This window comes from Puma concolor, chromosome A1, assembly GCF_028749965.1.
Source record: "Puma concolor isolate L17-30 chromosome A1, mPumCon1.1.hap2, whole genome shotgun sequence".
In the NCBI taxonomy this organism is placed as follows: Eukaryota; Metazoa; Chordata; class Mammalia; order Carnivora; family Felidae; genus Puma; species Puma concolor.
In genome coordinates, this window is record NC_141667.1 from 44,168,297 (window position 1) to 44,195,216 (window position 26,920).

General features: G+C 50.7%; 2 protein-coding genes and 1 long non-coding RNA gene across 9 annotated transcripts in view; 1 reads left to right on the top strand and 2 right to left on the bottom strand.

Moving 5' to 3' along the window:
- TNIP1 (TNFAIP3 interacting protein 1) overlaps positions 1-11,756 on the bottom strand; it is a 53,329-nt gene extending 41,573 nt beyond the window's left edge. For 2 of the 5 annotated variants that reach the window (XM_086697081.1, XM_025924410.2), the window contains exon 1: positions 5,867-6,012. The gene's annotated coding sequence lies outside the window, so the exon portion shown is untranslated. Of the gene's footprint in view, positions 1-5,866; positions 6,013-11,732 lie in introns of those variants that run through there. The other 3 variants (XM_025924413.2, XM_086696955.1, XM_086697012.1) reach the window with 2 other exon arrangements.
- Positions 6,022-22,992, top strand: LOC147584137 (uncharacterized). Of its 2 annotated transcripts, none has more exons than XR_015248238.1 (3): positions 6,022-6,532; positions 14,073-14,544; positions 16,582-22,992. It is a non-coding gene; the product is annotated as an uncharacterized LOC147584137 (long non-coding RNA). The 2 variants fall into 2 exon arrangements; XR_015248242.1 differs by having other exon boundaries at positions 14,073-14,185.
- A 195-nt stretch (positions 22,993-23,187) lies between these two features.
- ANXA6 (annexin A6) overlaps positions 23,188-26,920 on the bottom strand; it is a 49,096-nt gene continuing 45,363 nt past the window's right edge. For both annotated transcript variants that reach the window (XM_086696797.1, XM_086696584.1), the window contains 2 exons: positions 25,569-25,691; positions 23,188-23,612 (listed from right to left, as the gene is read on the bottom strand). In XM_086696797.1, the coding sequence (XP_086552923.1) occupies positions 23,553-23,612; positions 25,569-25,691 (183 nt within the window). In that variant the 3' untranslated portion in view covers positions 23,188-23,552. The remainder of the gene's footprint in view (positions 23,613-25,568; positions 25,692-26,920) is intronic.

The following is a 26,920-nucleotide window of genomic DNA, read 5'->3' on the forward strand; positions in this document are numbered from 1 at the left end:
CTAAGAGGGGTTGAGAGAGCAGCCCCAGCAACCCCAGCCCATGTTCCTTCCAACCCGTGCGTGCCTCCTCTCAGCTCCTGCGATCCACAGGTACACACACTCCGTGCCTAGAAGCCAGCTTCCATCCCAGCGGCTGGGACATCACTTGGCCCAGAAGGAGTGCCTCAACTATCAGCCATGGGGACAAAGGGCACCAGGTCCACCCTTAGACAAAAGGGACTTGGCTGCCCTTCTGTCTCCCAGTCCCCAATATGCCCAAAGCTGGTTAGCCAATGAAGGCTTTCTCCAACTTTGTAACTACCCCTCTAAGGGGGAAGGGGACAACCTGTAGGAATTTCCCTTCTCGGGGACGTCTGGGTGGCTCAGTCAGTTTAAATGTCCGACTTTGACTCAGGTTATGATCTCACGGCTTGTAGGTTCGAGCCCCGTGTTGGGCTCTGTGCTGACAGCTCAGAGCCTGGAGGCTGCTTCCGATTCTGTCTCTCTCTGTCTCTGCCCCTCCCTTGCGTGCGTGCTCTCTCTCTCTCTCTCTCTCTCTCTAAAAAAAAAAAAAAAAAAAAGAATTTCCCTTCTCTACATATGGTGGAAGGAGGGCTCAAACCCTGGCTCAGTTCCTTGCCAGGTGACCCTGAACATACTACCCTTGTTCCTCCCCGTGGAAATGCTGGGAGGACCAACTAGGAACCACAGAGCTCCTTGCAGACCTTAAAGTACAACCCCAGCAGAAGCCACAGTGACTAGGAAGGGGACAGCTGGACAGGGGTGAGACCACTCAGATAAGAGCCAAAGATACTTTGTTCTAGAAGCAAAGGCTGGAAACTACCTAATGAAGAAGAAAATGAATACACTGGGGCAAGTTCATACCAGGGAATACAATACAGCCGTGAAAATGAATGAACTACAGCCAGAGACACAAACATGAATGGATCTCATGAACACAATATTAGGCAAAACACAATATCAGGCAAAACAATGCATACGGACAGTATGATAACATTTGAATAGCATTTTTAAACATATGAAATTACTACATATTGTTTAAGGATGTATATATGTATAGTAAAACTATAGAGAAACATAAGACAATAAACCCTCAATCAGAACACTCGCTACTTCCATAAAGGGGATGATCAAGGAGAAATTTCAGGTGTACAGGATCTGGATCTCTTAAGCCGGATGGGTGGGTCCCTGGTGTGTGCACGTTACCTTCTATGTCTGAAAGATCCCTTCATATTCTCTAAATGTCAGTGTTGCCATGCTTAGACCTCTGTTCTTCTTTCCAGGGGTTGGGGGATGGGGGAACACGTGCAGAGGCAGAAGTGGGGATGGAGGGACCAGCGTTCCTCAGACCACTGATGAAGCTGGCCACGAGGAAGGCACAGGATGGTGGCCTGTCAGTCGGTGGAAAGTGGAGCGAGTACTCTCCAGTGTGGGTGGAGACCAAACCAAAGGCCCCTGACTCATGGGACACCCCCCACGCCCGCCCTAAAAATACCAGCTCTGGCCTCTAAGTATGACTCCTTGGTGACACAACTCCTACAGCACCCCCACCCTCCCCCCCCACACACACACACATATCTGCCAGGCCACCCGGTTTGTCCACCCTGTAGGTGTTCAAGAACACAGGGAACAGCTTCAGGGTGAGGTCCCTGGGGAGAGAGGAGCTCAGCCCTGCCTGGGGACAAAGAGCCAGCTGTTCCTCAGGCCAGTCATCTGTTCCTTTCAGAAGAGTGACTGTCCTGGGCCAGTCATGGGGAAAAAACATCAAAAACTTCCTGCAACTAACTGGCCATCGTGGCTGCCAAGGTCTATCTCTGGAGGTTGGGGAGCTCTGCTCCGCAGAACCAACGGAGTTGCTCCCTGCTTCCCTGAGCCTCCCTTTTGGGAACTCTCCAGAGGGTCCCAGACACCCTCCTTTCAAAGACGGACACGGAAAAGAGAAGCAGTCACTTCGGGTAGGCAGGGGTGCAGCAAGGAGGTGTGGGCAGGGTGGACCCAGAAAGGCCCGGCCCAGCAGGAAGAGCCAGAGAGAGGGCAGGCAGCCCGGTCACTGGGGTACAGAGTTTTTAGGGCTGAAAGAGAACATTCTAAGACACCAGCAAGTGGACTGCCTTCATTTTGCAGTAACACCAAAGCCAGCAGAGGAAGAAGACCTGCCCAAGGCTGCCCAGGATGGTGGGGACACAGAGGGGAGGCAGACCTAGGCTTTCTGGGGCTCACTGGGCACCCTCTTCCCACGCGGAACCATGCCTGCCCTCCCTCAAAGCGGTCGGGTGGGCAATGAGGGAAAAGAAGGTGACACAGGGGGAACCTGCACCCGGGGCAGGGGGTGCCCACAAAATCAAACCATCCGTAACATGGGAAGAGGCTGCCTACAGGCAGCAGTGCTCTCCCTGACCCTGGGGATGGGGTCAAGCTGAGGCTGAAGGACCACCTGCTGGGGTGCGAGGTGCTGTTGAGGGACTTCAGGCCAGATGTCTGCTGTGCGCGCGTGTAAGTGTCCACTATTCCAAACAGGGATGGAAAGGCATCTGACACAGAGCAGGGGACGACCCATCCAGACAGGACACAGCATGGTCCACAGGTGGCAGAGGGGTTAAGGCCGGTTATCCCCAAACATGGAGTATTGGACCCTCTCCATCATGTCCTACTGAAATCCCTTCAACATCCTCATGACGATCGTCATTAACAAGGTCAATGGCTAGCACTGACTGATCACTTACCCCACATCGGCCCTGCGCTGTCCCATGAATTCGCAGCGCGGGAGAAGACAGCGCTGACCTCAGAGAGCCTTACAGATGAGGAGGCAGGGGCTGCACCCTCTCAGGTGTGCCAAACTCTGAAGCACACGCTCTCCACCAGGGGTTCCCACCGTGCGCCACACCAGGCATGGGCACGACCCGCTGCCTCGGCCCCTCGGGGTACAGGGACCAGTATGCGTTTAACAAGCCACCCAGGTGCTCCACATGCGTGCTTATAGTTTGCCAGCCCCGCTGCTCTAATCACTTCCCAAGGCTGCCAACAAGGGAGAAACCACCACTTCTCTGCCTGGTAGTCAAGACCTTCAGGGTTTTTCCTGGGCCAGCTGGTCAGCTCCCCCAACCCAGCAAAGCCTTACCCCCAATCCTCTACCCAGTCTACAAGTTCCAGAGGGGCTCAGGCCCCACCCTGCTCTCATCGTCTTCCTAGAGTCTGGCCTTGAAGTCACCTCCCTCCGGAAGCCTTCTGACCACCTGGTGCCCCCAAACTGTCCTGCACTCCAGTGAGACTTATGCCAGGCACTTGGGGGCAACATGCTCAGAGCACATTTCTCTGCATTCCACTGCCAGTTCCTGGACAGCCAAGCTAGTTCCTTATGTACCCAAGCATCATGTTCCTCTGCAAGCACTGGGCACAAGGGTGGTCAGGAAAAGCGTGCTGGCTATCAGAGAGAGAGAAAAAAAAATCCCTTGGGGAGCACGTTCTGGTTCTCTGACTGACGCTGCCACTACCCTTCGGGGACAAGTGTGTTCCCATCTCCCCGCCTGGGTGAAATGCACCATTATTCTAGTTTCTTTTATTCTACGCATCCATTGAACAAACCCAGCAGAGCCTTACCCCAGACACTCGTGTACCAAGAATGCACATGCACTAAAGTGGTTCCTGCTCTCATCCTTCTCTCCCAGGAAAAGAGAAAGACAACAGACAAGTAAACACTAGAAATTATTATATTCTAGACACTAAGCTCTGTACATATACTTTCTCAGTCGCAAATAAACAAGATTATTTCAGAGCATGATGAATGTATAAAAACATAATAGTAATATGACAGAAAGTGAAAAAAGGGGCTACTTTGCATAGAATGATCAGGGAAGGCCCCTTTAAAGAGGTGACATTTGAGCTGAGACTTGGCAGATAAGGAAGAACCAGCCACGTAAAGAAATGGGGAAAGGTGTTCCAGGCAGAAGGAACAGCACATACAAAGACCTCGAGTCAAGAACAAGCTTGGTGTGTTGGAGGGAAGACAAGCAGGCTGCAGGGGCTAAATTGCAGTGCAAGCAGAAGTAATACCAAGCAGCACTCAGAGACAGAGGCAGACAGACGGCCTCCTACAAATGTGAGGGGCTCAAATGAGGTTGGCCCCATCCAGCCCAGGACATCTGGACCCCAACTCACAGGCAACATTAGGGTTAAGGGTATGAGTCAGACCCCTTAGCTTCCTGGGGCCCCAAAAGACCTGGTGTGGGCATAGGGGCAGGCACCACCCCTCAGCATGAGAGCCTCACGGGTACCCACAGGACACCCTGGGGTGGTGGAAAACAGGGTCACAGAAGTATGTAGACTACAGGACACTCACAACTGCAGCTTCCAGGGGGACATGATCAAGTGCTTCCATGAAGTGCCAGTTCCTGATTACACTATTTTCCCAGGACACAGAGAGGACAGACACCTTGGTCAGTGGAAAGAGAACAGGGCCATGCTGTTCAAGGCTTACTGGTCTTGGCCAAATCTTAACCTTTTGGGGTCTCGATTCCTCATTTGAAAACTGAGGCTACTATTAGGCACTAGAGCTAATAGCAGTTAGAGCCGTTGAAAAGATTAAATGAGATGCTGAAGGTGAAGCACTGTGCCCAGCACACGGTAAGTGTTCATAAATGTACACTGTCATCGTTACTGCCATTGGATTTTCACTGTCTCAGTTCTCTCTGCTGTAAAATAAGGAGATTAATCACGAGATTCCTGTGAGCTTGTACTAATAAATGTTCTAGCCTCTTAATGCAATATCCGTTGTCAGGAATACAAAAAAAAAAAAAAAAGAATCCTCTTTCCTGACTTCTCATAAGATGCTGAATTCCCCTCTACCACACCCTGCTGTTTGGAAAATAGATGTTGATTAAATTCTATTTTAATGATACTGTGAAATCAACATGATGCACTGGGAATCCACAGATTTCTCTGTACTGTCATTCTGCAAGGAAGTAGGGATGCATGTTGCTGATTCTTCTGTATCTGGCCCCCCAACCAAAACACAATCTCTCATTCAGTCGCACAAAACTCCCACCCACTTCCATACACACAATTAATGAATGTATAATGCAACCACTTCCATACACACCATCACACACACACACACACACACACACACACACACACACAAATGTCCTACAGTGGAAAACTCACCCACGTGTAGAAACACATCCAAAATCATTCCCAGAAACTCACTAGTCTACCCTGCAAATGCACACAAATGTTGCTTCCAACAGTGTGCAAAATTCGTTCAAAAGAAACTGAATAGCAGGGACTCTGAAGCCAAAGGCCCGGGTTCAACTCCTGACTTTGCAACTCCCTAGCTGTGTGACCCCAATCTCTAAGCGCCTCGATTCCCTAAACTGTAAAATGGGGATAATAATAATACTGATTTTAAGGGAAAATGTGACAATTACATGAGTTTAAAACATGTTAAAGGTTTAAATCAGCACTTGGAAAGCGCCCAATAACTTCGCCCAATAACTTCTTTTCCTCTTCCTTACATGTGCACACTGCTCCCAAGCTGGTCTCGCACACTGTAAACAGACCCACGCCAGCCCACTGTCCCCTAACCGGCGGCTCTGCACGCTCTGCACATTTGCCTGTACGCTGTTCCCAGACAGCGTTCACCCACGCAGTGCGCAGGCGCGCCCACCGCCCTCCGAGCCTTGCAGGGATTCGCCACGGCCCGACCCCCGCCACCCGGGCCTCACGCGCCGGGGCCCAAAAGCCGAGGAGCCCCGGCCACCAGACCGGGCCTGACCTCCCCCTTCCTCCGTGCCGGGTCACTGCCGAGGCTCTGAACGGCCGGGTCCCGGACTCCCTTCCGCCCCACCCTCGCTCCGCCCGGCCGGCTTACCTGAGGGTGGGGGTCTTGGGACACAGCGCCCCGCTCTCCGCGCCCAGCCCCGGGTCCAGGGACAGGTTATGGGCCGCGGCCAGAATTTGGCCCTCAGAACTCCGCGGGCTCCCGGCCGGGGCGGAGGACCGCGCCGGGGACGAGGAAGTGTAGGGGGCTGGGCTACCCTACCCCTGGGAAAGTCCCCGGAGATCGACAGGCCGCTCGCCCAATCGCGCTACGCCGCCGGGGCGGGCCCGCGGGCGCGGGGGTGGGACGAAACGAGGTAAACAGCGGCCGCCCTGGGAGGTCCAGGGCGGAGAGCAGCCGAGCGGCCGCCGCAGCCCACTCCCGCAGGCCCGCCCCTCGGGCTGTGACCTCCCGAGCCTGGGCAGCCCCTCGCGGCAGTCCCCGCGCCGGAAGCCCCGGAGCCCGGGATGAGGCCGGAATTTCAGAGCGGAGAACAACCGCAGAGACCACCCCACCGCTTCCTTGCTGCGGAGGGGCACACGGACCCGAGCGGAGAGGGGACTTGCCAAAAGGCACGTAAGCATCTGGAGCTGAGCCAGAGCTGGAGCTCAGGGCCCCAGAGTTGGGTCCAGGGCGCTCCTGGACAACTTCATAGAGCTCCCACAAATTCGAGGACCCCTAAAGAAGATTGTTTGCATACTTACTGCTCCAGACATTGTAAGCACTTTGCATGCATTAATTACTTGATTTCTTTCTCACGCCACCCTAGTGAGATGGGTTTTATCCCCTTGTTTACCGTAAATAAATTCACAGGCACAGAGAGGTTAGATGATAGTAAGTGGCTGAACCAAGATTCAAACCCAAGTGGGCAAATCCAGAGCCCGCCTCCCACTGTGCCTACATATAAGTGGGCCAGATCCCTTGAAGAGCTGTGGGATTTCCCAGACCCTTAAGAAGCGGCTTGGTTTAACGGTGGGAACTCTTTTTTGTTGTTGTTTCTTTTTAAGCCCGTCATTTTATTTAAAAGAGAGTTTTAATTTCAAAAAGTGGAAGGACCTGAACTTGGAATAAAGGACAGCTCTTTTCATGGGGTAAATATAGCTTTATGAAAAATCGATTGCAAAAGACCCTTTTCTCCGCAACTGATGAAAACTTAGTCATTGACAGGCCCTCATCCTCAGAAAGGATTTGGAGAGGTATTTTATACAGGCCCTCATTTTAGGGAAGGAGAGATCTGTCAATCAACTGTGACTGTGTGAACATACACATAAACACACACACGCCTACCCAAATATAGACCCAATCCAAGGAGTCTCCTTTGTAGCTTTGTAAGTTCAGTTACCTCAAAGACGTTTCCAAATTCTGGGATGCTTTAAGTTACTTCGAAAGTGTTATCAAATTGTCAAAACAATATTCTGGTTCATTTTACTTATGAAGATAAGTACTCAGATACTCTGATTTTTAAAGAGGTGGGGGGAGGGAATGCAAAGGCCAAGCAAAGCACCGCTGAGTGTCACCAATGGGGGGTGGGGTACAGGGGGATTAGAATCTCCAACCCACGGTTTATAAGCAGCTCTCAGGCATCACCACCACCCATTAGGCTTCCCCAAAATGGTTTTCTTCTTGCTATTTGTCTACACTTCCCAATTTGCCTCCTCCTGGAATGCTGTCTTCCTACTCTCAACTTAAGTCTTCTCATGAACACCGAAATTTACTTTAAAAAACGAAGAGTCTCCAACTATTTGCGTTTTGTTTCCACACCATTTCAACTGTTTTTGTAAAATATCTGACCTTAAAGAGTTAGACAAATAGTTTCATGCTTTAAAGCGTCTGATGACCCCTAGGTGGACTTGTTGGACAGTGCTCTGGTACTACATAAAAAGGTCATATGATCATTTTTTTGCCTGGTTTCCAATCTTGGGATAGTTTTTCACACTTACAGTATGTGAGAAAACTTACCTCTTCAAGGTCATGAGCACACCCATCCTTCCTTTTAAGTCTTAGTTTGAATTCAGAGCATCCCACCACATTAGCCATGGAGACCATTGTTCACAATCCCCTATTTGATAGGTAGGGAAACCGAGACCTCAGTGTGGTAAAGGACTTGTTCAGGGCCACATACATTGAGTGGTGCCTTCACGGTTGGAAACCATGACCTTGATTTCCAGTCATGTGTACTCTTTCCACTGTACCATGTTGTTTTCCCAGTATCATGATTTTTCTTACACAAACTCAACATTCATTATGACCATAGGCAATGAATTTAACTAATTGGGTTCTAACCCCTACTCAACCACTTGCTACCTGGGTGGCCTCCCTAAGGCTCAGTCCCTCCCTAAAAAAATGGAGAAAATAATTGTACTTTACCCCTAAGGTGATCATCAAGATAAGTGAGATAATGCAAGTAAAGCCCAAAGCTTGGCACCCAGTAGGCACTCAAGAAATGATAGTGGTAATTTTACAGAAAGCAAAATTGGGGCACCTGGGTGGCTCAGTTGGTTGAGCATCTGACTCAACTTGATTTTGGCTCAGGTCATGACCCCACAGTCATGAGATCGAGCCCCGAGTCAGCTCTGTGCTGAGCAAGGAGTCTGCTTGGGATTCTCTCTCTCCCTCTCTCTCTCTCTGCCCCTCCCCCACTCATTCTCTCTCCCTCTCTCTATTTCTCCCAAAATAAATAAATAAACATTTTTTAAAGTAAAAAAAAAAAAATGATAGTGGCATCTAAACATGGATTGCCAGCACTGGACAGAACTTCACTGTTAAACCCAGGAATGCATTCTCCCCAAGTTCCATGTCACCATCCACATCCTCTATGGGACCCTAGCCCCCAGGTGGAGTGGGAAACAGCACCCCTCACCTGGCACCCCCTGCCACCCTCAGATCTAGAAGGAGATGTCCAAGCCGGAAGCTGAGTGACCCAGGCAGCTGGAAACCTCTTGCTCTTCCAGAGTGACAACAACCACGGGCACAAAGCTCTACCTCGGAGGAGAATCAAAGGCCTGTGTTTTATTTTGTTTTGTTTTAAAACATGAAACTTCCCAATCTCCTTCCTGCCACTCCCTACCCTTGCACCACTTCCAGTAAGGCTGCCCCGAAGGAAGATCTAAGCCCACGTTTGAGGGAAACAAAAAACATACCCCCAAACTCACCCATACCTGATTAAGCTCCAAATCAAGTTTCTAAAGAAGAGTGGAGGTAGCATATTAAAAACGTTAAGAGGTAGCATTTATGGAGTGTTTGCTATGTGCTAGGTCTGCACTTTAACATTACAGGGTATCTCCCAGCCACCATGAGGTTATTACCACTGCCATCCCCACTTCACAGATGAAACTGGGGCTTTGAGGTGTTAGATGACTTGTGCAAGGACTTACACAGCAACAGGTAACTGGAGCCTGAAGATCCAGACTCCTAACCGCTTAACGCTCTTGAGCATTATGCCAGAGGCTTGCCAGCTACTAAGACAGAGCTCAAAATGCCAGTCTTTAAAGGGTTGTTTCGAAAGGATCAGACCCAGCCTTTTTCTCATAGGGACGAAGCTTCTGAGGGCCAGAGAAGGGTAGGAACTTGCTGGAGGTCTTACAGCAAGTCTGTGGTTCACATTCAGGGCTAGGACCCACAGCTCCTACTCCTAGAGCAGTCCTATTTTCACACACCCCACCGATGGGAAGTGAAGCTTCTAAAACCAACAAACTCGGCCTCACTCTATTAGGTGAGTTTGTGAGTTGGGGTGTTGACTAGAGGTGAATGAAAGTCAAGGTGAGCAGCTAATGAACTAGGAAAAGAGCAATCCTGGGTCTGGGTCCCCTCCTTCCATCCGGGCTCCTGTCTCCATAGCCCAGGGCAATCTTGGGAATATGAAACCCACGGTGGATTCTAGGTGCTTTTTGGTATTGGGTGTGCGCACACGAGAGAGAGATTTTAGTGATAGCTAAATGAGAAATGCACATTGAGCACATGATGTTGACTGAAATTGTCGTAGGTAATCATATTTTTTGGTAAGAAATAAATAAGTGGGCAGTACCTATAGTCTCTGTTTCCCACCCTCGGCCTAAGAAGCGTTTTTAATTCTGTCTACCTCCCAATAACTGCCAGAGGGATGGATAGGATGGCTTTAAGATATCCATAACTTTTCACATTCATTATGCACTTTAAGGTGAACTAAAGCATCTCATATTCATGATTTCCCCCTCCTCCAAGAGCATGCATGCCATGCAAGGGTTAGGGTGTGGGCTCTGGAGTCAGACAGACCTGGGTTTAGGTCCCAGCCCTGCCCTTACACCTCATGATCGCCCTCTGCCTGTTTCCTCACCAATAACCTGAAGTGTAGAGTCTGATGCATAGGGTAGAGAAGTAACGAGATGCCACGGGGCCTGGGGTGAGTTAAAGGCAGCGATGCCCAGGGCCCAGAGCTGAGGATGAACTTGCCCTAGACCTCACAAATCGTTCTGGGAAGCACCAGGCCTAGAAGGCATTTCTCTTGACTTTTTCTCCAGGGTCTTTCCTGTTTTCCTCTTTCTCCCTCCCAGCTGTTTCCGCTGCGGCCCTGGGCCTGCCAGTCACACTAGGGTTTCTAGGACGCCACTGGCGGAGAGGAAAGAGCCAAGTGACTCTGGGGGAAATTCCCGGCCTCGGAGCATATGTGGCCTAACCAGGCACCTCCCACAGTTCCTGGGAGCCCCAGGCTTCCCCTGGTCCACCTCCTCTCCCTTGGGCCTCCCTGTCTTCAGGTCAGCATGTCAAGCCAGATCTGGGTTCGGATCCAAGTTTGCTCCTTGTCACCCTCCTAGAAGTGGGGAGAGGCCAGCCAAGCCCATCCCCTGAGGGAGGCAGCCCCATGGGAACCAGACATTTCCTAATCCTGGGAAGCCCTGACAGGGCCCAGACAGCCATCCTCCTTCAGCCTCACCCCGTGTCCTCTCTCATTCTCCCTCTCCCAGGGTCCCTCCTGCTTCCCCCTCCATTGTTCTCCAGCCCAGAAGCAGCTGTGACAGGGACTTGGTCTCTGCTTCTTGCTCCTCCTAGCAAGGGACTTCCCTGGGCTGGGCCTCTGACCAGCTCTGGAAAATCTGGACTGCTTGGGGTGTAAAGAGGAGGCCGTATCACCACTGCCTGCCAGCTCTCACCCACTCCCAGCGCCTGAGGCCCTCTGTTAAAGGTTCAACCGCAGAAGGGTCCAGCCAGCCCTAGAGAGAAAGTAGGTGAGAGAGCCCTCCAGAGATGCATTTGCCCCAGCGCTAAGGAGGGTCCCAGCCTTCCATCGTGTTCCCAAGGAAGGCAGGGCTAGACTCCCACCTGGTCTCTTCCTACCTCGCTGTAGACCACTAAAGTGCCTGATACACACGCACACACTCACCCTCCAAAGCTCACATTCACACACACATTCACATAATGACCCAGACACTCCCCAACACAGACATGCTTGTGAACTTGCGCTCAGGCCCATGCATATATACCTCCATATATCTGACACATGCTCGCAAACATGGACACACATTCTCAACACCGACACAAATCCACATTCACACTGGTGAGCACAGTCCCTTTCCTTCAGGGAAGGGTAAGACAAAAAGCGACTTTTCTTTTCCTTCCCTTTGGAAGAACTGGCAGCGACTAGAGAGAAAAACACTGGCTGAGGAGGGGGCAAGAAGAGGGGGACAGGAAGAGGAAATAAGAAATGGAAGGAGAGCAGCAAGAGGAGAATGAGGCCAGGCAAGGAGGCAGAGAGGCCCAGAGCCCAAGCCCTGGGGGGGGCGGGAGCTGGCACAGGGGACCAGCCAAACCCAGCTGGCAGGAGAGTAGGAGGCCAGGTGGCTCTTGGCGCAGAGCTGGGGGGTGATCTGGTGGCCCCGGCACCCTTGTGCAGTGAGCCCTCACCCCTGTCCTGGCTCATGGACGCCCAGGCTGGGTCACTCACCTGGGGCAGGAGAAGACGAGGGTGGGTGCAGCGGGGGCTGCCGCCTTGTGAAGGCTTCTCTGCTCGCTGTGCTTCTGCAGGAAGGAGGGCTGGGCTGGGTTGACTTTTAGGCAGGAGGGGAATTCCCCGAGATGGAGGAGCCAGCCGCCAGGCAGCCCCACAAGGCCCAGCTGAGGCCCCATCCTGCCCCCTGGCAGAGCACAGGGCCCTTCTTTGTCGGTTCCCCACCTGTCGCTTCCCAGACTGGCTATCACTTGCCAAGCATTCCAGGGAGGGGAGGGAGTTCTGGGGAGGAGCTGGGGGCCTGATGATTCTGTGGCTGGACCAGGAACTGGCAGGGGGGCAGGGGCGACCTGGTCTGCCCACCTACCCCACCCCTGGGTTCTCCCTTGGACTGCTAATTCCTCCTTTGCCTGAGGTGGGGGATTCCAGCCCCCAAGGGCCTCAGGAAACCTCCAGATGCCCAGCCCACTTTCTCCTCCCCCCTCCCATTCCTTTTCCGTCTGTTTCCATTCATTGTCTGTGGACTCTCCACAGGGAAGGAAAAGCTCACTCCTTCCCTCTGTGCTGGGTCTCATTTCGATGTCAAGTGGGGCCTTAGTGACCTACCCACCACGGAGCAGCCCAGCTCTACACTAACCAGCTCGTTCTCCTGAGCCTCACTTCCCCATCCGGAGCCTCAGTGATCCCCTGCTGTAAAATGGGGGTAATGAGTCCTGCTGGGCCTGCCTCCTGTGAAGGTAATTGAAATAAAATGGTTTGCTGACATGCTTTGTAAACTCTCAAGTACTTTACAAACATAAGATCTCAGTTCATTATCCATTGAAAAGATGCTTTCAGAGGGGATGGGTTGGCTCTGGATCATTTCAGGTTTCTTGGTCACTTCAGGTTCCAGAGTTTCTTTATTCTTAACAGCAACATTATAGACCACTGAGGATACAAGAATGGACCAGTCAGACCCACTTCCTGCCTACTCAGAGGACACAGACTCTGGGGCTGCCCTGTCCAGTACAGTAGCTGTTAGCCATACATGGCTATTTGAATATAAATTGGTTAAAATTAAGTAAGTTAATAACTCAGTTCCTCAGGAGCACTAGCCACATTTCAGACGCTCAGCAGCCAGCCACATGTGGCTATCACGGTAGACTGCACATGTATAGAACATTTCCATCATCACAGAAAGTTCTATCAGATAGCATTGCTCTGGGGGCTGGAGGCTAATAGATCATTATAACAAAGTGTGGTAGAGATGTGTTTTGGCAGGAGAAATACAGGGAACTACAGGAGCCTGGACAGGGGAGCATCTAGTCAGGATTGGGGGATCTGGGACGTCTTCCTGGAGGAAGTGACATGTCAGCTGAGGCCTGAAAATGGCCAAAGCAAGAGCACAAGGAAGGGTGTTCTTAGGAAAGGGAATAGAATATGCAAAGAGAGAATACATTCAGGGAACTGAAAATTGTTCACTCTGAGTGGAGCATGGAGTTTGAAGCAGGCAAGGGGGAAGTAACAGAGTTGGGCCTGGAGAAATAAACAGGGCCAAGTCACATGGGGCCACGTTCAGCCTGAGCAGGGGGATGAGAAATGGAGGGTAGGGGGTGAGGGAGGGAGAGAGTCCATTGAATCCAGTTTTCTGCTGCTTCTGTGTTCCTCGGATTGGAATCCCATGGGGAATGCTAGGGGCACCTCCTGGCCCAACAGCCTCACTTTACAGATAAGGAAGTGAAGGCCAGACAGGGGAAGTGACTTTCCAAGTGAGTAAATGAAGGGACTTCCTGACTCCTAGTCTAGTGCCGTTTCCCACACTGCACTCAGTCCCTTGGTCTCACTGGCCACTTTTTAAGTGTTCAACAGCCACATGTGGCCAAGTGGCTACCATACCAGACTGTGCAGATGTTTCCATCATCACAGAAAGTTCCATAGGACAAATAACACCAATCCCTGAGCTAGACCAGGTGCAAAGGATAATACACACTCCTGCACATAGACCCTTTTCTCTGCAGGGAGTAAAAATACACTTCACACTGAGGCTGTCAGATGCTCCCCTCTCTGCCTTCTGATACCAACTTGCAGGGCCTCCCTCACCTATGTCCCCAACTGGGACTTAGGATGGTGTCAGGACTCAGCATCAGAGAGAGAGATCGTGTCCCTGGCTCCCTTTGAGAAGCCTCCTGGTGACCTGTGACCAGCCATCTGGGTCAGCCAGAGCCTTCTGTGAAATTGAGGAATGTCCCTTCCTTGAGGAATTCTGGTTTCAGATTTCTCATCGGTATTGTGTGTCATTCAGCCCTGACATTCCTGGATTGCAGTGTTCCCTCTAAACATGATATTTTCTCTCCACAGGCCACAATAGTCATAGATCCTCTGTGAGTTCACAAAGCCTTGCTTGGACCGGTTCCTGCTCATGGCGTCATAAATGGTGGCAGGACCTTGAAGGGTTAAGGAGGCTCAAGGAGGTAGACCCATATGAACTAGAATCTTCAGTTAGGAACACGGCTTGCACATCCTGGGGGAAGATTAGCTCTGGGCTCTCCTTACTGGAATGCTGAACACACTTAACTTCCCCTGTCTTCTCTCTCACCTCTTCTTTGTCCAGCCACGGATTTTCTGAAATTGCCTTCTTTGTTCAGGCCACAGGAAGAACATCAAGAAAGAAGAGGCCCTTGGACTGGGCATTAGCGGAGCTAAGTTTGAGTCCTGGCTCTGCTGTGTGGCTCTGGGCAAGTCCCTTCCCTTCTCTGATACTCAGCTTCCCCTTCTAGACTGTGAAGGAATCAGACAAGATGATCACTAAGGGACCTTCCATTTTGACACCGTAAGGAAGTCCAAAAGTTCAGAGAAAGGAGAAATCAGGGCTGGCCAAGACGATCAGGAAATAATAACAGTAATAGCTAATATTTAAGATGAACGTGTACCTGACCTGATGCTAAAGGCTCTTAAGTAGACTGTTTTCATGCATTCCTCATCAGAACCCTGTGAGATTGGTACCACTGTGTTTTGGATGAGGAAACTCATCTTCATAGTGGCTTAAGCCAACAGCTAACACATGGCACAGCTGGAGTTCAAACTCAGGTCATATCTGCAGAGGTCACCTGAAGGGGACAAGGCCTGTGCCAGACCTCAAAAGATGGGTGAAATTTGCATATGCACAGGCCCCTCTCCTTTGATACCTAATCACCCAATCCCACCTCTCTAACCCTGACGTCTCTGGTCTTATTGATGTGGGAACAGCACTGGGCCAGTCTCACAATAGTCAGTCGATATTTATTTAGCAAATGCTAAATTTGACTCCTTGGGTTTCCTGATTGACCAAGTCTGTTGAATGCTCCTCAAGGATGGGAAATCCTTGTACCATTGGGACCTAGCCCAGGACTCTGGGCCGACCTCTGGGTCCCACCACAGACCTAAGAAATCATATTCTCTGGGGGACAGGGTCCTAGTGGCAGCATTTTTAGTAAGCTCCCAGGGGTTATCTCAGTACTTAGTAGTTTGAAAGGTCGAAGATCCCTAACTGGGTCTTCTAACTCCAAAGTAAGAATTATCTGCTCATAGAAAGGCAGCCAAGAACTCACTGTCACAGACCAGTGGGACTAGCCTGCTAATACTTCTCTGGGTCACCCATGTAACAAATCCGTGACTTTTGCAAAAAAAAAAAAAAAAAAAAAAAAAATTTAATGAATTTTTAGAAGTTCTTTTATTGTTTTCGTTTTGTTTTTTACTTATTTTTGAGAGAGAGCAAGAGAGAGCGAACATGGGAGGGGCAGAGACAGAGAGGGTGAGAGAGAGAATCCTAAGCAGGCTCCATACTGTCAGTGTGGAACCTGATGTGGGGCTTGCACTCAGAAACTGTGAGATCATGACCTGAGCCGACATCAAGAGTCGGACGCTTAACTGACTGAGCCACCCAGGTGCCCCCCAAAATACTTTGAGTCTATAAGCTTCCACTAGGTGCCAGGACCACTACTAACCCTGTATGACCTGAGCAGCAATTTCCTCTCTCTGTCCTTTATCTTCCTCATCTGTGAAAGGGAGTCAATTCTTTCTGTCCATGCATAATCCTGGGAATACCTGTGTGCATAGAAGAAATGCCCATTAAGATAATTTCAGGGGCACCTGGGTGGCTCAGTCGGTTGAGTGTCCAACTTCAGCTCAGGTCATGATCTCGCGTTCTTGGGTTTGAGCCCAGCGTCGCGCTCTGTGCTGACAGCTCAGAGCCTGGGGCCTGCTTCGGATTTTGTCTCACCCTCTCTCTGCCCCTCCCCTGCTCACGCTCTGTCTCTCTCTCAAAAAATTAAAACTAAATAAATAGATAGGAGATAGGATAATTTCATAAAGAATATCATAGGTCAGGGGTTCATCAACTTTAGCATCTACCAGATTTGGTCTTGGGTAGGGCCTTAGATCAGTGGCTTTCGATCCTGGCTGGACATTAGAATCACCTAAAGAGCTTTGTAAAAATACAGATGCTCGGGGCACCTGGGTCGCTCAGTCAGTTGAGCGTCTGACTCTTGATTTCAGCTCAGGTCATGATCCCAGGGTCTTGGGATCGAGCCCCTAGTCAGGCTCTGTGCTGGGTATGGAGCCTGCTTGAGATTTGCTCCCTCTGCCCCTCTCCCCTGCTTGCACTCTCTCTAAAATAAAAAATTTTAAATGCATTAAGAAAACACAGATGCCCAGGCCCTACTCCAGACTAATTATATCAGAATCTTGGGTGGGGGGTGGCCTGGGACTGGTATTTAAAAGCTCCCCAGGTGATTCAAAGTTGTGACTCCCTCTCTCAAAGCTGCCTTTCTAAGAGTTGGTTCTGATGCAGGTTGTCCCAGGACCTCATTGTTCCCCCTTTTTGTTCCAGGGAAAGTGCCTTCTCGGTACCAGGGTCAGAGACCAAGAGGACAACTGATCATAGAATCTGGAGAAAAGGGAGCTCTGTTCCACTTTTTGTGGTCACACGGCATTCTACATAGTGGATGTGAAAGGAAAAATTAAACCTCAAACCAAGTCGCTCCGAGGAGACGAGGTACATGTTGATTCTGTCGGCATCTGGAAAGTGGGATTCGGGAATGCATTTTGCAAAATTGTGCTTTCCAAGGAAAGGAAAGAAAAACAGATATAGGGCAGTATGTTGCAAGGTTCTTGTCAAAGGAAGAAGATCCAAGGACGAATGTTGCAAGACTGTGCTGCTAAAGGAAGTGGCTTCTTAGCTCATTTGATCTGGAACAAAGCTTACAGATTATCTTGGCCACTCCCCTGGCTGGACAGAAGGGGAAACTAAGGCTCGGGGAGGGGAAGACCTGTGCCCAAGGCCAGGCTGGGAGTTCCTGACAAGCTGGCGTTACTAGGCTTCTCAACCACCTCCTGCCTGCTGCCTTTCTTCTAGCCCTCGAGCACGGGTCACGACCACTTCTGATTTTGCTCCAGGCCCCTAGCCCACCCTCCACCCTCACATTCTCTTGGACAGCATCCCTGGTCACAAGATAGGACTCAATCTGGGAACTTGGATCTCCACCTGCCAGATACCAGGGGCCAAAGCCAGTAAGAGGCTGGGGCGAGCTGGAGAGGAAGGAGCTGAGTCTGATGATGTGGCCTGACCTCAGAAAGGAAGCCTGGTCACCAGGGGGAATTTCCCCGGGGTGAGGTCTCATGTCTATGCAAATGATGCACTCCAATTAACCTGGACCCCAGAACGGGAGAGGGGCAAAGGGAGACAGCACTGTGCTAGGCTCCTCCTGTGCTGCGTCTCATCTTGTCCCCAGAACAGCCACCTAGGTAGGAAAGCGGGGTGGTGTGGCGGGCGGGGGGGGCCTGAGGCCCAGTGAGGGGAAGGCAGGTCTGCCCCAGAGAACACAGTGCACCCCCAAGGGGACACAAGGCCTTGGAGAGCAATGCTGTGGGTGGAGTTGGAGCCGCTGCCGTTGCTGCTGACCAGAGTGACAGTGACAAGGCTCGAGTGGGAGAAGCCTAGCAAAGTTTCATTTTGGGTTTCCATCTCACTCACCTGGGGACTTTTGTCCTGGGGACAGCTAAAAGGCAAGCGGGGACTAGGGACCCTGACTCCGCTTGGGCAAATCCCTGCACTCAGGTTTTCCAAAGCCCGAAGGTGGGGTGTGCAGCAGTGGCACTGTTAACCCTTTCACCGCCAGCTTCTAGAACACTCCTTGAAAAGTGGACCGAGTCGGGACAGGGGCTGTTGACAGCAAATCTCTCCCTCCTGCCTCTTTACATTTCACTCAGTTGAGCCTCACTACTCCACAAAGACTTCCCTGGGGATTTCGTTCCTCTCAAAGGCGGATCCCGCTTACTGCCTGGTTCTCCAAGGAGCTGGTCTTGCCTCCCCCAGAGCAGGGTTGCAAACAGGAGCAGAGCTCAAGTCCAGAGCATTTGGGCGCAAAGTTTGCTCTCCACAGAGCCTGGTTGTTTGTTCTGCTGTCGAAGAACATACCCGAGAGCAGGCAGGTCAGTGATTCCTGGAGTTGTGTGCCACACACTAAGGCTGTGTGCCAAGGAAAGTATGAGTGCATATGTGCTCTGGTGAGCGCGTGTGAAAGGCGAGTCTAGGTACTTGTGTGAGGAGTTTTGTGTAGTACGCATATGGACAACAGTATCTGTATTTCTGAGCGGCGTATTTGTGGGCCTAATCATTTTATCTTCCCGTGTGGTCCACGGTGTGCATTTCTGTGTGTGTGTTACCAGCAGTGTGCTTCTGATTCTGGGATATACATGGTGTGTCCCCATGGGTATGACTGGCAGTGATGTGGAATTCTGTGTGTGTGATAAATGGGATTTGGGGGCTTTGAGTGGACACCAGCCGTGTGGGAGAACAGAAATCACTAGCCCAGCACAGACTTGGGATCTCTAGATCCATTCCCCACCCTCCCTGCTCACCTATCAGGCCCTCCCAGCCCCGCCCATGGCTATCTCCAGGTCAAGGTCCAAGGCCATCCCAATGAGGTAGCCACTAGGTGGTTCTGGCTGCAGCTGGCAGCACACTAGGCAGATGGGGGTAGCTGAGAGGGAGGGGTGAGACCGTCCCACAGAAGGAAATGCATGTTCTGCAAACTGCTACAACAGCTGGCCCAGGGGAAGGGGCCATTGCCAGACAGCTCCCGTATGGCTTCTCCAGTTCTCACCTGAGAGGTGGGCAGTGAGATGGCCTGCACTGGAGGTCTCCGGCCTCACATGCTGCTTGTAAAAGCACCTGCTGCCTCTGGGTTCCCGGGTAATGACATTACCTCTGGCTTTGTATCTCCCTCCCTCTCTAATCCCCCATGGCAGATTGGGCAGTTTCCTTGGTTTCTCACACCACCATGTTTTTTTTTTTTTTTTTTTTTTTTTTTACCACCATGTTTTTCTAAAGGCTCTTTTCTCCATGTCTGCTTTCCTGCCCTGGCTCCTGTCCTCATCCTTCTATATCGGAGGAACACTGCAAGCCAGTCCAATGGTCTCCCAGCCCGTTTCCTTCTTCACACTGGCCACAGAGATGTCTTTCTAAAGGACATCTCTACTCCTGTCCCTTGCACCTTTGGGGCCGGCCAAGGCCTGGAGGGTAAGGTCCACACTTTAGCCTAGACTCCCCTTCTGGGTTCTTCTCCTTTATGAAATGGAACCTAGCCTACTTATTAATACCAAAGATCTGATATTTATTGAGTTCTTATTATGTCCCAGATAGTGTGCTCAGAGATGTGCATGCATTGGCTTCTTTGATTCACAACAACCTTGTGAAATAGCGACCTTTGTCATTCCCATTTTATAGATGAGGAAATCAAGGCATAGGGAGGCCAAGTGACTTATCTACTTCTAAGTGGCTGACTGGGATTCGATCCAGCCAGCCTGCCTGCCTCCATAGGTTAACCTCTGAGTAGAGGGCTCAGTTAAGAACTAGAATTTCCTGCTTGCCTAACCCAACTGTAAAGTGAGGAAGTCTGCCTGGGGAAACCTGAGGTCTAATAGGCCTGTTAGAACACCGATGTGCTGCTTTTGGGTTCTGAAATTCGGGTTGGGCAACTTGACACTTCTCCCTCCCATTCTCAGCTCAGCCTGGCTTCCGTAACCAAGAGGAGGAAGACCTGTGAGTAGTGAGCAGAGCAGGAATCAGGAGACCCAGGTGCTAACCCCAGACCTAGCCTTTAGTAAGACCATGGTCACTGGGTCTTGATTTTTGAACTCCTGAAACAAGAGCGTTGGTTTGGATGAGCTGCAAGTCCATTTCCAGCTCAATCCACATGTGTCCTGTACCTTCAGGCAGTTTGACCCCTTGGACCCTTGGTTTCCTCATTAGAATAAGGGTGATCACCCTTGCCCTCCTCCCGAGGGATTACCCATTATTCTCAGCAAAGCTGGGGCACAGTAAACATCAGGGCGTTCCAGATAGCCAGCAGTTCCCACACTGCTGTCCAACAGCTGGAAATGTGGCCGTGGCAGTTCTCAAATAGCGGCTCTCTGCTCGGGTTAGAAGGGCAACTGCCTCCCGGCCACTCACTTCATATGTTTCCCTGTGGCCCCAAAGAGCGAGGTTGGAGCTTCCCAGTCTGGAGCTTCTGAGAAGGGTTCACTCTGAACGGAAAATGCAGGGCTGGAGGCAGGAGGCCGGGCCAAGAGCAAGGGGCGGAGCTGGGGAGAGGCTGAGAGAGAAGCCCCATGGCAGAAGGGGGAAGAAGGAAGACAGTGGGAGAAGACACGGGCGGGGGTCCAAGAGCACCAGATGGGGCAGGACTGCAGGGTTCCAGTTCTGCCTGCCGCAGAAACGCTAAGTGCCCTCGGGACGGTTGTCTGTGAGAGGGAGAGGGAGGTGAGACTTTCCGAGGGCCCCTTCCACACTTAGAACATCACCACCATCCTCCTTTTCTCCCATTTTGAGACAGCAGTGGTTTGGGCTTCTGCTTTCTCTTTCCTTTTAGTTTTAATTTAGTCCCCCGCCACTTCTCTCCATTGAACTTTGGCCACAGAAGCAATCTCCGGTGTCATTTAACAGCGTGTTTTGGAGTAAGCTGGGTGACAGGGACACTCAAATGTCCGTTCTCAAGGATTAGGAGGCAACAGTCTTAAGTTTTGATATCTTTAGTATCCACCACATATGGCACAGCATACAGGAGGCATTCCAGAAGTGTAAGCTGCAAGAGTGAATGAATGAACGAATAAATGAATGAATGAATGAAGTGCAGGGATTCTGAATAGTGGCTGCTGCCTCCTCTGCCACAGCTCCAAGGGGAAAAAAATGTGATTTGCTCTGCAGGCACCTGAGTCTTAAGTGGGATTGTTGCTTTAGCCTTCCAACTGGCCACCTTTCCCTCACACGGTTGGTTTTTCTCAAGTGTGTGGCTAGATGCATACCTTCCCTCTAAGAACCTCCAAAGGCTCCCCTGTGGTGTAAGATAAAATCCTGACATTCCCCCATAGTTGGGTTCACACTCCCATTTCTAATGCCGTCTGCCTCATCCCACAAGCCCTAAGGGTCTCCCTCCTACTAGAGACCAATCCCAGAATGCAACCCACCTTAACTGAAAAGCAAGTGAAAATTGCACCTTGAGGAACTACAACAGGCTTGTACATTGCGAGTGATCAGTTTCAGCTATCCTCATTCCTGGTTTCTGGGAATTCGAGACTTTCCTGGCCTCTCTGCTTGTGTGTTCCCCTTGGCCTCAGGGGGCCTCCCCCTTCTATTCCCTCCGATTCCATCACTCGTTCCTTGCCACTCCCAGACCTGTTCTTCCCTCAGCACATTTTTAAGGTGCTTTCATGTTTGTTTTTGGGTGCCTCTGTGATCTGCAGTTGACTTGATAGCAGAATCAGAAAACATGTTGGGATCCACTTATCAGCCTCCTACAACGGGGCCTGGCTCTGGGCAGGTGGTGCCCGACAGCTGACTCCGGGCAAGGCAGGCCCCTGCCGAGTACTTCCCTGCATTACACCTCATTTCCTCCTCAAAGGCTAAGAGATGGGTGGAACTGGACGCCCTGTTCTCTAGATGAGGAAACTGAGGCTCAGAAATGCCATGCTCACGGTCAGTTAGCGGCAAGGGCCTGACTCCACAGCTTTTAACCACTTTGTTAATTTGTCTTTTGATAATAGTTGCAGTAAGTTGGGTAAATACCCAAAAAAGCTCTCAGCTGACTCTCCTGGGATGTGGGTTCCGAGCCTGGTGGAGGGAAGAAAGTGGAGGACAGAACAAGATAAACCATCTTGCTTTCAGCCTCATTATGGCAGAGATGAAGATAGGACTCTTTAAAACCACTGGGTCCAGGGGCGCCTGGGTGGCTGAGTCAGTTAAGCGTCCGACTTTGGCTCAGGTCATGATCTCATGGTTTGTGGGTTCGAGCCCCAAGTTGGGCTCTGTGCTGACAGCTCAGAGCCGGGAGCCTGCTTTGGATTCTGTGTCTCCCTCTCTATCTGCCCCTCCCCTGCTCACGCTCTGTCTCTCTCTCTCAAAAACAAATAAACATTTAAAAAAATTAAAAAAAAAAATCGTTGGATCCAACCCCTCACTGTACAAATGTAGAAACTGAGGCCCAGTAAGGGCAGTGGCAGGCCCAAGGTCACTCAAGTTTCCCAAACCCCGTGCCCCCTGCACAGCTACTATAGCAGACACACTTGATTTGTCAAAGTAGGTCAGGCCAGTCAGGATAGGGAGCAGGGCCCCCCAGTCAGCAGGCGCCCTCGCACCTCTGTCACCCTCACCAGACAACTTCAGACCCAAGTCTCAGACCAGAAACACATCCGATGGAAGGGAGACGGAGAAGCTGCTGCTTATCAGTGATCTTCACAAAGTAGAAACTTTCCGCGGGCCTCCCCAGATCACGATCACATCTGGTGCCCTTGAAGAGCTCAAAAGAGGAAGTTTTGGTTTGGTTGTAATGAATGAAGAATGCACAGAGACACGTCCAGGCAGCAGAGGGAGGAGGGAGTATCTGAGACCTGGAGGGGACTGAGGCAGCCTTTCCAGGCTAGATGTTAGCTCAGACTCTCACTCGGATTCCCAGTCAAGAGCATGAGGGTAGAACTTACTCCTGGGTGGGTGAATATCTCAGGCTGTCATGAGGACAATCCAGCGGCAGGTCTAGGTCAAAAACACAGACCCCGTGGGAAATATGTTTATGTGTCTGTATGTCTGTTTCTAGTTAGAGAGGAAAGTGGAAAGGGAATGACTTGGGGGCACATCTTACACTGTCAATGTTAGAGAAAGCCAACATCCTTTCATCCAACTCTCCTACTTTGTAGATAAGAGAGTAGAGACTCAGGCAGGGACAGAGGTTGGCCTGAAGCTAGAACGCATACACGTGGCAGATGCAAATTTGAACCCAGGTAGCCAGACTCCCGGTTCCATCTCTCTGGATGGGGGCAAGTGGTGAAACAGTGGGGGGACTGGCAATTGGCTGGAAGGCATTGACCCGACCCTTCTCTCCCCCAGGACACTTAATCGGCACCTGCCACCACACGCTGCCATTCAAAGCACACGCTTCACTCATTTCACAGACAGAGGCTCAGTATGTTTTTGGATTTGACAAAGCCCAAAGCAGGGCAAGGGCTGCCGTAAGGGATGGAAGCTGGGAAGGGCTGAAGAGGAAGATGGGGAGTGGAGGTGGACGGGACTTGTGGCTACGGCTCTTCAGTTGCTCACATGTGAGCAGAAGTGACCGTGCTGGGCCTTCAGTGGCCTGTGGGAGTGGGAGCCTTTCCTAAACCCCAGCTGAAGACAAAAGCCCACCCCTGACCCCCTCCCCCCACCCCTGTCCCTTCCTTAGTCTCTGGAGCTGGAGCAGTTAGGCTCGGTCATGGCAGCTGGTGCTGCTGACCATTTCTCAGCACAGGTGCCGGCCAAAGCTGGTCGCCCTAGTCCTCGCCTCCACAGATAGCCAGCAGGGCCTTCAGGAAGTCTCCAGAGGTGTCACCCTGGCAGGAGCAGAGGAAGAGCAATGAGTTAAAACAATCCTGATGGCCTCGATGCCCCTTCCTCCCAGCTGTTGTCAGCCTAATGTCTCCCAAACACACAAATGTGACTATGTCCCTTCTGTGGCTCCCCACTACCCTCAGGAAAATGTCCAAGCTCTCAGCCTGGCCTCAAGGCCTTTTGTGGTCTGACCCCCATGAAGCTTGGTGGCTTCACCCCCCTCCCCCACTTCTGGGAGCATCTAGGTTCATCTTCCTACTTTAATGCTTACCACTCCTGTGTCCAGCATGCCCTCTGCACCACTCCCAAATCCTGCCTGGCCTCTGATGCCCCTTCTTCTATGAAGTGTTCCTGCCCTCTGTTCTTCCCTTCCTCCTCCCACAGCCGTTAACACATGCGCAAATGAGATTCCTTATTTGAACAGACACTGTGGAGCACTTACTGAGTACCAGGCCCTTGCAGGAATTTATGTGAATGTCATTGTGTTTTTGACACATAATATCTGGCCTCCAGCAGAACTGTGGGAGGCCAGACTCTCCCTCTTTTTAGAGTGGCTCCTGTCATTTTTATTTTTATGATATATGCTTTTTTTCCCTTTTTTTTGGTAAACTCATCATTATATCAAATCATCATCATTTTAAAAAATCATCATTATAAATAACGATGTAAGTCAAAGGAAAGATGATACAATAAAAATCTCCCATTCCTGACTTCTCTTTCCCCAAATCAAGAGAGAGCTACGATTACTGTTGTCTTGTGTGGGTTCCCAGCAACAATCTGAGCATATACTAATATGTATATGTGTAGAATGTCCCTTTTCTACACAAATGGACACATAGCACTCACACTATTCTGGGCATACTTTTTTTGGCTTAGAGGAGATCCGAAATCAGCAGATAGAGCCTCCTCAAGCTTTTTCATGGTTGTGTCGTGCTCTATCGTATAGGTGTACCATACTTTCTTTAACCAGCTCTGTACAGAGGACTTCCAATATTTTGCTACATAAATATTCTCTTACACATCTTTGGGAACATGTGTAGCTAGGTCTATAGGATCAATTCCCACATACAGAAGCAGCAAGTCCGAAGTGTACGCATTTAACATTTTGAAAACTGCCAGACTACTCTTCAAAGATGTGCTAACAATGTACATCCTCCCCACCAAGTCTGTGTGAAGCTGCTATAACATTTCCCAGTCTTGTCGGCCAAGCCCAGTATCAAACTTTAAGATCTTGGCCAACCTCGAAGCCAAAAAAATGGGCTCTGTAAGTGAAAGAAGTCAGATACAAAAGATCTCACATCACATGGTTCTATTTCTATGAAATAGCCAGAAAAGGCAAATCTATAGAGACACAAAATCACTTGGCGGGCAGGGGTGGGAATAAGTAAGGAGGTACAAGGGATCTTAGTGGGGTGACGGAAATGTTCTAAAACTGGATTGTGGCGATGGTGCACAATTCATTAAGTTTGCTAAAAAAAATACTGGGTCACCTAGGTGGCTCCATTGGTTGAGAATCTAACTTTGGCTCAGGTCACAATCTTACAGTCTGTGAGTTGGAGCCCCGTAGTCGGCTTTCTGCTGCCGGCAGAGCCTGCTTTGGATCCTCTGTCCCCCTCTCTCTCTATGTCTCTCCTGCTCACGATCTCTCTCTCTCTCTCTCTCAAAAATAAATAAACATTTAAAACAGGTGCAATTTATGGTCTATAAATAATATTTCAATAAAGTCATCTTCAAAAAACAAAATAGGCTGTTTTATCTGGAAATCTTCCTTATAAACCTTCGAGCCATCTGGAATTTATTTTGGTATACACAATGAAGTAGGTCTTTCGTTTATCAATGTCCTGACTGGGAACTCCTTGAGAAAAAGACTATGGGAAGAGAAAGGACTTGTAATCTCATGGTCAGGGATCTGACACTCACGCCCCCTGCCCCACTGACCTCTAACCCCTCCCCCTTACTTCAATGGCTTGGTGGAGAGACTTGTCGTATTTCTCGATGAACTCCCGCCGGATGTTGAGCAGGTCAATCTCACTCCGGGAGATCATGATCCTGGTGAGGGTCTTCTCATCTGTGCCAGCACCCTGGTGGAGCCAGGTGAGAAGGAGACACAGGGCAGGAGAAGAAACAGGGTCAGGTCAGACAAGAGCTCATGGGTGTCTGTCTGCCTGTCTCTCTTTTCCCTCCAAACCAGGGTGGGGTATTCCGCCTCTGTCTTCCACAAGTAGTCCTGACCCTGCTTCCCTTGTGCCTGGGACTGGCCAGACAGGCAAAACCAACCTGTATGAACTGAATAGTATGCCCCCCAAATTCAGATCCACCTGGAATCTCACAATGTGACCTAATTTGGAAATAGGGTCTTTGCACATATAATGAGTTGAGGTCATATTGGATTAGGGCGGGATTAGATCCAACAGCTCGAGTCCTTGTAAGAGAGGACACATGGACATACACACAGAGAAGGCCATGTGAAGATAAGGCAGAGTCTGACGGAGGCATCCAGAAGCCAGGAAACACCAGGATTCCTGGCAACCACCAGGCGCTAGGAGAGGCGCATGGGAGAGTTTTCCCCTCGGAGCATCTAGAAGGAACCTAACACCTTCATTTTTCACTGCTGGCCTCTTGAACCACAAAAAAATAAAATCTCTGTTGTCAATTTGTGGTGATTTGATAAAGGAGCCCTGGGAAATTAACAGGGGGCCCGTGCAGCAGGCACATGACATGGGATGTGTGGGCAGCCACGGCCCACTTCTGCCCCCACGCAGCTCAGGAACACCAACTTGGGGGTCAAAGCTGGACGTGGTGAGCGCTCAATAAATGGCCATGATGTTTGGGGACTGTAGGCCGAGAGGGGTATCAGGCTCATTCCCACCAAACAGCCTGCCCAGGCTCTGTGAGCAGCCAAGGGCAGTCCCTTTGCTGGGCTGAGAAGGTGGCCAGAGTGGCCGGGGTTTTCGAGAAGCTGGAGCTAGTCCCAGAGCCCAGCACTTGCTACTTTTGTGATCATTCGTCATAGGAGGTGACACTGTGTCACCTACTGGAACGTGAGTTCCAAGAGGGCAGAGATTGAGCCCTACTCAGCCCTGTGTCCCCAGAGCAAGTTTCTCAACCTTGGCCTTTGGGGCCGTGTCATTCTCTGCTGCGGGATCTGTCCTGTGCATTACAGGCTACTGAGCGGCGTCCCCGCTCCCATCCCATCAGAGGACAGCAACACTCCCCAGGTTGCTTCTGAACATTGCCAAATGCTCCCCTGGGGACAAAAATCACCCCTACTTGAGAGCTACTATTGTGGAGCCAGACATGAGGCAGATGC